General features: G+C 25.7%; 1 protein-coding gene across 2 annotated transcripts in view; it reads right to left on the bottom strand.

Moving 5' to 3' along the window:
* Positions 1-2557: 2557 nt before the first annotated feature.
* LOC117180252 (ubiquinone biosynthesis monooxygenase COQ6, mitochondrial) overlaps positions 2558-10357 on the bottom strand; it is a 31364-nt gene continuing 23564 nt past the window's right edge. The window contains exons 6-9 of one of the 2 annotated variants that reach the window (XR_004468017.1): positions 9313-9623; positions 8822-9104; positions 5590-5700; positions 2558-2855 (exon numbers count right to left, since the gene is read on the bottom strand). Coding sequence is in view for 1 of the 2 variants with exons in the window: in XM_033372650.1 (XP_033228541.1) it covers positions 2805-2855; positions 8822-9104; positions 9313-9623 (645 nt within the window). In the remaining variant the exon portion in view is untranslated. The remainder of the gene's footprint in view (positions 2856-5589; positions 5701-8821; positions 9105-9312; positions 9624-10357) is intronic. The other variant, XM_033372650.1, reaches the window with a different exon arrangement.

The following is a 10357-nucleotide window of genomic DNA, read 5'->3' as shown; positions in this document are numbered from 1 at the left end:
GACGAAGTATCACATGCCCTTAAATTTAAATTGTTAAATTCCAGAGAATTTAAGTTCAGGTCATATAACCGATAATATGACCGAATTTAGGAGAATTTAAAAGAATTTATGATTTTTAATAATATTTTTATTGTTTAGGTTATATCAGCGGTCGAATATAAATTACTTTCTAGCTCAGCCTCAGACATATTCAGGAATTGCAGTGTTTCATGTAAAAATTTAAAATTTTCCAATATATAAATTTATTTCAAACAAAAACAGAAGTTTTTTCTACTTTAAAGGATAACTCTTTAACAAAAGACTGGAATTTTCAACAAAATAATTGAATTTTTAACATAATAGTTTAATATTCAAACAAGAAAGACAAAATTACCAACGAAATAGTGTCATAGTTTATATTTTAATAAAAAAAGAATGAAATTTATACAATAAAAGAAAATCTGCCCGCCTCGCGGGCACATTCTCATCGCGCGCGGCTCACTTCGCTCGCAATTGAGCGCGCGTAAGGCGCGCGACGGTTGAATCTCGCGTTTCGCACTCGGGTATTTATTCTTTGCATTTGGAAACTTGAAAAAAACTTGATCAAAAAGATCTCTTTTAGATGACAGTATTTATATGAGTCTTCATATTCTGAATTGTCTACTTAATTAAGTATAGTCAAAGATTAAGTTTCTCAAAGCTCTGTAGGCTTTGAGATACACATTCTCATCGTGACACTCGCGCTGCGCGCTCGATTTCCGACAGACATTTGTAAACAGGTATTGTTGGACTTTTTTTTCTCGTAACTTTCGTCGTTTTTCCACATATTTTATTTTATTTCTTTCAGCGTTATTTTTCACGAATAAAACAAAAAGTACGCGTCCTATAAAGAAGTGATTCTCAATGAAACTGTAGATCTTTTTTGGGATAATTATTTTTGTTGATTCATCTTTTTTTTTGTATACTAGATAGTTTGTCCACAAAATGGAATTTTTTTATTTTCCATTATTTATTTGTGCAATCAAAATTTGAATTTTCGATTATTGAAGAAAATCCAAAAATTGGTTATGATAATCTTTTAGGGATTTCAAAAAGAAATGTTTTTTTTTCTTGACTTTTTTTCATATCGTGCGTTTTTCGGCTTCAAATTTTGATTTTCGGTTGATTAAAAAAATGTTTAAAACTCTATAACTCTGAGAATTTTCTTTTTATCGAGAAAAGTCATTAGGATACATTTTTTGTTTTTTTTTCAATGCTATAAATATCCGTACATAGAATTTTTAAATTCAGAAAAAAATGATCTCAAAAATTTTCAAAATGCACTCACTTTTTGAATTTTCATCAAAAATGGCTGGTTAACGAACTTGTCCTTTCTTTTAGGACCTAGAAAAAGTGTGCCAAAGATGGATTTGATTCGTTCATTTTTTCGAGAGTTATCGTGTTTACGGACGGACGGGCGGACGGACAGACAGACGCCATCGTGAAAACCTGATTTTCGGATTCAGGGGGTCTCGAATCGTGGAGATCCGTTGAATAAGTGTGATTTCATTTGTTGTCAAGAAATGAATTATATACAAAAAAAAAGAAGTATTTTTCACGAAAAAGTTAAACTTTCAACCAGACAACAGCCTTCAATAAAGAAAAATTTCACAATGTATTTTAAATGACAAGATAATTAAACTTTTAACCAACGAGATAACTTTTCAACTTCAAATATAAATCTTTAAAAAAAAGTCATTTCTTGACAAAGCGATTCAGCCAAATGTTTAAAACAAAATAACTAAATATCAACAATGAAGAACGATTTTTAAGCAAAAAGTTGCATTTTTATACAAAAAAAAATATAATTTTTTTTATAACAGATGAAGTTTTAAATCAAAAAGATTAAAAAAACTAGTTGAATTTTCTGTTGAAAAAGATTTTAGTCGAGATTTCACGATCAAACTATGAATTTTTTCACAAGAAATAATTTTCTACCAAAAAAATTGAATTTTGAATCCAAAAAGACGAGTATTTAACCAAAAAGGATGAATTTTTAACAAAATTGTTGAATTCTCTAGCAAATAGTTGCATTTTTATCAAGAAAAATGAAATTTATCATAAAGCAGAAGAATTTTTTATTGCAAAAAAAGTTGAGTTTTCATCCAAAAAAGATTCCAGTCAACTCAGTAACATTAAAAATTGAATTTTTGTGACTAAAAAATAAGTTTCTACGAAAAAAATGGAATTTTCAATCCAAAAAGACGATTTTTTAAAACAAAAAGGATGAATTTTTAACAAAATAGTTACATACTCTACCAAACAGTTGCATTTTTATCAAAAAGAAAGATTTAGTTCCTGCTAAAGCAGGTAAACTTTAAAATAAAAAAGACAAGCTTTCAAAAAAAGAGTTAAATTTTCAACCGACAATTTAACAAAAAAATGCAATTTTCTATTAATTAAAATAAATTCTGAGATTCTCATAAATTCTCAGCGAATTTATTTCTCGGTTATATTCTCGATAATAATCTCATTCTTGTTACCGTTCTCAAAGTATTTTTTTTTAAACTTAATGAACAGTGCAAATAAAAGAAGAGGATAACTATTAAATAGTAGTGCTTTATTTCGAAGGCCAAATTCACTTTCTATATCCTAAAAATATCGAAATTTATAAATAATTTATATACATTAAATAAAATTACATTGCATATGTTTCTGGCGGTTATCAATATGAAATATCTAAACTATCTTTACATATAAATTGTAATTCATACTGAGACTTTCTCGTACAGCAATAAATATATCAAAACTGTTGTGGTACTGATACCTAATTCAGGGATCCATTTTTATTGACAGATATTATTGTCATCATCAGAGGCATGATGAACCATAGCCCTCTGAAACAAAAAAAAAATTATTAAATCCGACTGCAGAAACAATAGTGAATTTTATATCGGAAAGGTTCAAATTGTAAATTTTAAGGGGTTGACTACTCTAGAATTTGGTCGTTTAAAAGCTTTTAAAAGCTTTCATGAAATCTTAGAAATTTAGTAAGTTACATTTACACAAAAATGAAGGTTATGACATGTGTAGGAAAAAGCATTAATCGTAAAAATAAATTCATTAATAGTTTGGTTAAATGCATCTGCATTGTAAGAAATGTTAATCGAATTAAATGCACTGCAGATTTTCGACACCGTTATGTGCTGGGCGTATACCATGTTATATTTAAATATATCAAACAATATCAAACATTTGAAATCTTTGAAACCGTTGTGAAATCCTTATGAAAAGTTTTTTATTTTTTTAAATCTTTGTAATCTAAAAGAAAGGGTTTGAAATATCGGTAAATGTCTTTCTGAAATATTGTGATCTCTTTGAAATCTTTGGAATTTTTCAAAACTTCATAAAATCTTTTAAATCTTTGTAAAATCTTTCAAATATTTGCAAAATATTTTGAAATTTTTGAAACCTTTACAGATTTTTGTTAAATCATTCTAAAATCTTGAAAAATCTAAAAAAATATGAAATTTTTGTAAAATTTTTACATCTTCTGAAATATTTCTAAATCATAAAAAATTTTAATCTGTGAAGTCATAGAAACTTCTGAAATAAGTGTAAAATGTTTGAAATCTTCAGAAGTCTCTTAAAACCTCTGTAAAATCTCTTTTTGAAATATTTGAAAACTTTTTGAAATGTAACAAAATTGTTTTGAAATTTTCTAAAACTTTTTGAATTTTTAAAAACCTTTTGGAATGTTTTGAAATCTTCGACATTTTTTAAATCTGTGAAATCATTCAGACTTTTGAAATAAGCGTAAAATGCCTGAGATTTTCTGAAGTATTTTGAAATCTTTGAAATATGACAAAATTTTTTTGATCTTTTCTACAACTCTTTGAAATCTTCCGAGAATATTGAGACCATATGAAATCTTTAAAATATTCTGAAAATTTTTCAAATTTGTTTGAAATATGCTGAAGTCTTTTAAAACATAAAAAAAATATTTCGAAATCTTTGTGCGATTTTTGGAAATCTTCTGACATTTTTTTGAAATTGTTGTCCAATATTTTTGAATCTTTCAAATCTTCTTAAGTCTTTTGAAATCTTTAATAAAAAAGTTTTGAAACTTTTACGAAATTTTTAAACTCTTTTTCAAAACTTTTTAAATCTTTCCAATCTTCTTAAGACTTTTGAAACCTGTGTGAAATCTTTGAAAACTTTCGGAAATGTAACAAAAATGTTTTTAAATTTTCTAAATCTTTGTGAATTTATTGAAACCTTCGACAATTTTTAAATCTGTGAAATCATTGATACTTTTGAATAAAGTGTAAAATGCGTGAAATTTTCTGAAGTATTTTGAAATCTTTGATATCTGACAAAAATGTTTTGATCTTTTCTAAAAATTTTTGAAATCTTCCGAGAATATTGAGACCATATGAAATATTTTAAAATTTGTAAATTTTTCTGAAACCTTTTGAAACGTTTGTGAAACTTTCGAAATTTTTTAAATATTCTGAATCATTTTCAAATTTGTTTGAAATGTTTTAAAATTTTTTACAATAAAATTTTGTTTTTCTAAATCTTAGAAAGTTTTGAAATATGCTAAAGTCTTTGAAAACCTTAAAAAAATATTTCGAAATCTTTGTGAAATTTTTGGAAATGTTCTGACATCTTTTGAAATTATTGTTGAATATTTTTGAATCTTTCAAATCTTCTGAAGTCTGTTAAAATCTATGAACTATTTTTGAAATCTTTAATAAAAAAGTTTTGAAACTTTTGCGAAATTTTAAAACTTTTCTTCAAACCTTTTTAAATCTTTTGAAACCTGTGTGAAATTTTTGAAATATTACTGAGACTTAAAAAATTTTTTTAATCCGTGTAAAATTGTTTAGAATCTGCTAAAATATTTCAGGAAGATTTGAAATCTTACAAAATATTTTAAATTTGTTTAATCGTTCGAAATAATTGAATTAAAATTTTCTAAATCTTTGTAAAATCTTTTGATCTCCTTTAACCATTTCTAACATCTTTTGAAATCTGTGAAATTTTTGTGAAATTCTTTAAAATCTTCTGAAATGTAAATCTTTTTTTTTAATGTTTGTAAAATTTGAAATGTTTGTAAAATGTTTCAGATCCTTTAAAATCGTCTGAAATATTTGAAATCTTATAAAATATTTGAAATTTTGTTAATCTTTGTAAAATCCTTAAATATGGTGTACAGTCAAAAGTCAAGCGGTCAACCCCTCGTTAATTTTCAAAGTTGAAGTTTTAAGCACGTGCAATTGAAGTATACAAATATTTAAGCCTTAAATCAGGATAACCACTACAATCTATGGGAGAATTCCAGGTTTGCAACAAATTGAAGCTTTCAAAGCTAAAAACTTCTTATTTGAAGCATTCAAAACAATGTAAACGTAAAGGTGTTAAATTGCAAAATGTAACAAGGATTTTCTAATAAAAATTAGGAAAATTCTCGGCCACCCTGTAATTTCATATCTACGAAGACAGGTTGGCCTCTCAAAGAAAATTCTCGGTGAAAAAAGTACCGCATTTTAACTCCACATTTTTTACAGAGAATTTTACTTCAGATTTTATTTAAAAAATACCATCTTGTCTTACCCAAGGTCTTACCTAAATGACGTTAAAATATTTCTAGAATTTGATTAGTCAATTGGGTCGGTACAGTGGATTTCTGATTTGCAGATGGTAAACGGAATCTTCCGTTAGAACTGATCAGAACGACTAAAATGAGAATTTAGACAAAATTGTATCAGTTGGTAAAATTTCAAACACTATAAATTTTGAGTTATAAATTGTTTAACTTCATAAATAACTCAATTTTATATCTTTAAAATTATTTTTATAAATTCTAGACTTGAAAATATAAATAACCACTTAAAATTGTAAAATATTGCACTGTTAATAGTCAAAATTAATCAATTACAAATTAAGGGACTTATTAATTAAACTATTCGAATTCAAGCCTCAAAAATTTAACATTTTTTAAAAATGGAACAAATTAAAATAAGAATTTTATAGTTTAAAAAAAGTGAAAAGAACTAAAATTTCTCATTCTAATCGCAGCCACTTCAAAGAATAAAAATTAACTTGTTTAATAAAACTACTACAACTGATAAACTGAAAATATTCTCGGTCAAAAATTAAATTCACTCTTATTTCCCGGTTCCTCAATCTAGTGATCATCCTGGGTAGAGTTCTTAAATTCCCGAGAATTTAAGTTCAGGTTATATGTATAACCGAGAATATGACAGAATTTAGGAGAATTTAAAAGAATTTATGATTTTTAACAATGTTTTTATTTTTATTTTGTAATCATATAATCTTATAATTGTAATCTTATAATATTTTCACCATAGAATATTTTATAAGCGGCATAAAACAGTCTTTCTTTCTTTCTATACACAAATTCTATCTTTCATACACAAATTAAAAATTTTCAAATGTTTTAATTTATTTCAAACAAAACAAAAAATATTTTTTACTTTAAAAGATAAATCTTTAACAAAATATTGGAATTTTCAACAAAATAATTGAATTTTTAACATAATAGTTCAATATTCAACCTAAAAAGACAAATTTCCAACGAAAAAGTGTCATAGTTTATATTTTAATCAAAAAAGAATGCAATTTATACAACAAAGGAAAGGAATTTTAAAACCAAAAAGACGAATTTCCAACAAATAAAGATTTTTTACTCAAAAAATAAATAAAAGTTTATCTAAATTATTCTACGAATTTTCAACTAAAAAATATCAATCTTGAAAAATGGAAGAGTTACATTTTTTGTTAAAAAATGAATTCTAAACCAAAAAAGAAGTATTTTCCACTAAAAAGTTAAATTTTCAACCAGACATAAGCCTTCAATAAAGAAAAATTTCACAATGCAGTTTAAATTTGACCCAAGTAATTTAATTTTTAATTAAGAGATTAATTTTCAACAAGATAATTAAACTTTTAACCAACGAGTTAACTTTTCAACTTAAAATATAAATTTAAAAAAAAAAGTGATTTCTTAATAAAGCGATTCAGCCAAATGGTTAAAACAAAATAGTTGAATTATCAACAAAGTAGAACGATTTATAACCAAAAAGTTGCATTTTAAAAAAAATAGTTGAATTTACTATTGAAAAAGATTTGAGTCGAGTTTTCACGATCAAACTATGAATTTTTTCACAAGAAATAATTTTCTACCAAAAAATTGAATTTTTAATCCAAAAAGACGAATTTCTAACAAAAAAGAATGGCTTTTTAACAAAATTGTTGAATTCTCTAGCAAATAGTTGCATCTTTATCGAAAAATATGAAATTTATATTAAAGCAGAAGAATTTGCTATTAGAAAAAAAGTTGAGTTTTTATAAAAAAAAAATTCCAGTTAACTCAGTAACATCAAAAATTGAATTTTTGTAACAAAAAAAAATAAGTTTCTATGAAAAAATTGAATTATAAATCCAAAAAGACGAATTTTTTAACCAAAAAGGATGAATTTCTAAGAAAATAGTTAAATTCTCTACCAAATAGTTGCATTTTTATACTACTTAATACTATTTAAATTTGTTGAAAATTCTATTATATTGAATATCTCTAATTTGCAACAGTTGGAAATTCATTTGAAATTCATTCAACATTTTCTTCAGGTTTAAGAAGTTAAAAATTAAATTTTCGTAAATTTTAAACAGTTAAAAAATATGTTAGTTTTTTTTGTAAGAAATTAAATTATTTTTTCTAATTTTTTGGAAAACGTTGAAAAATGATGTATGCTGAAAATACATTTTTTAAACTGGAAATGTAACTTTTCCATTCATTGTAGAGAATTTATTTCACTTAGTTCAAAATGCGACTGTCTGGTTATAAATTAATTTGTTTAGGTTGAGAATTTGTCGATTTTGTAGAATTATACTTTTTTATATCTTAAATAAAAATTCTTTTTGGTTGAAAAATGATCTTTTTGTATCAACATTTAACTATTTTGTTGAAAAATCGCTTTTTTCGTACTATTCAACTATTTTTAGTTGAAAATTAAAATCTTTTATCATTTTAATTATCAAATATTATATTTCCATTGAGAATTCTTTTTTTTTTTTTGTCAACTCATCTACTAGGTTCAAAGTTGAACTACTTTGTTACATTTTTTTATGATTAATTTTTAACAAAATAGTGAAACTTGCAACTAAAGAGATGAATTTTCTACTAAAAATATAAATTTTTAACACTTCAACCAAATCTTTCAAAGAAAACAGTTGAATATTCAACCAAAGTTGCATTTTCATAAAACAAAAAAAATCTTCTGAACCACATGAATTTTTCAATCAAAAACATCAATAAAAAAAATGGTTGAAGTAGTTGCATTTTTATCCAAAAAAGATCAATTTTGCACTAAAACATATGAATTTGTAATAAAAAACAAGTTTTTTTTATAAGTGGAACCTTCATCCAGAAAATGTTTCAGTTCATTTTTCAACACGAAAATATAAATTTTAAACAAAAAGTACATTTTCTACGAAATAGTTAAGTTTTCAAGAAAATAGTATAATAGCTTAATTTCTAACCAAACAGTTGCATTTTTATATAAAAAATTTAAGTTCTGCTAAAACAGGTAAACTTTAAAATAAAAAAGACAAACTTTCAAAATAATATTTGAATTTTCAACCGAAAAGTTGAAAAAAATTCAATTTTCTATTAATTAAAATAAATTCGGACATTCTCAAAAATTCTCGGAGAATTTATTTCTCGGTTATATTCTCGCTAATATTCTCATTCTCGGTACCGTTCTCAAAGTAATATAACCGGCTCAGAACTCTAATCCTGGGAAATAAAAAAAAAGTTATAAAGTTAATTTTTTACCTTCAAGGGTGAGATTGCATTTGTAAGCTGAAGTCCTAAACTTCTAGCGAGAACAATCGGAGCAGCAGTTCCCTTGTATAATCTATGAAGTGCATCCATTGCTAGCATGGTTGGAACATTGTGCCTCTGTCTTGAAGTTTCGTATTTTTTTAAATAACTCATATCGCCGAGGGTGGCTCCATTTCTGACTGATTCGGCTAACATTTTAACTAAGACGGTAACGTCGCCCAGACCTAAATTTAGACCTTGACCTCCTAAGGGATGAACTCTATGGGCCGCATCTCTAAAAATAAATGAATAAATGAATGAATGAATTAATCCAAAATCTATAAACATTTATTTGAACAAAGAATAACTAAAAAAAATTTAGAAAATGTTCTTGCCAGAGAAAAATACTTCGTATTGTTTAAGTTTGCGCAAACACTTGTCAGGAGTTGTATATTTTTTTTCGCCATAGTTTATGCCTGAGATTTCAACAGCTTGCTACGTACCCCACCAATGCAACTCCTGGTTTAGCATAATAAACAGAATGGCCGAAACCCAGGGGGAATGCTGCTCGAGAATTTTCAACAACGCCAGAAATGGACGGCTGCAATTGTCTAGAAACTCCAGTTTGCAAGGAAAGAGTCTCCAGAATTTGCTGAAGGGCCTTCATTCCACTTTCGACGAAACCATCTTTTGGATAGACTTTCCAAAGAGCGTCGTTCAGCCTATCGACAAAGTCTTCGTCGGACATTTTTAGAAGTTTTTTCGCTTCGACTGTTGTCGTTGACCAGACAAGGGAACTTAATGTATCAGTCAACTATAATAATAAGATTACATTTTACTATTTCATGAATAACCTTTTTAATTGACTAAGAAAGTGACGATAGAAAGAACCGAGGTGTTTATCACTCTTTAATTCTGGTGCGCACAAGCCTTCATCAAATCTGTGAATTTTTTATAAAACCCCTGAAGTCTTTGTAAAATCTTTGAATTATTTGTAAAACATTTTGAAATGTTCTAAAATCATTCAAATATTTGAAATATTTGTGAATATTTTGCAGCATTTATTAAATTTTCGTAAAAAAACCTTAAAATATTTCTGAAGTCTTCTGAAATCTTTATGAATTCTTTTTAAAATATTTCGAAATCTTCTAAAATCATTCAAATATTTTAGAAATCTTTGCAATATTTGTAATTATTTTGCAGCATCTATTAAATTTCCGTAAAAAATTTAAAAATATTTCTGAAGTCTTCTGAAATCTATGAATTCTTTGTGAAATACTTCAAAATCTTCCGAAATCTTTGTAAATTCTATGAAATTTACGAAAAATCTTCCCAAATTTTTCTAAACTCTTAAAAATCTTGCAGAAATATTATTAAATCTTTGTAGGGACTTGACATTTTTTGTTTGTTTTTAATAATCTTTAGAAATCTTTAAAAAAATTAGAAATATTTTGAAATTTTTGTAAAAACTTTTGAAATTTTTATAAAATCTTTGACACTTTAATCAAATCTTTTGAAATTTTCGTAAAATTTATAAAATCTTCGTAA

Source organism: Belonocnema kinseyi, chromosome 9 (assembly GCF_010883055.1).
Source record: "Belonocnema kinseyi isolate 2016_QV_RU_SX_M_011 chromosome 9, B_treatae_v1, whole genome shotgun sequence".
NCBI lineage: Eukaryota > Metazoa > Arthropoda > Insecta > Hymenoptera > Cynipidae > Belonocnema > Belonocnema kinseyi.
Note: the sequence above shows the minus strand (reverse complement) of the source record. Positions and strands in the feature narration are given on the sequence as shown.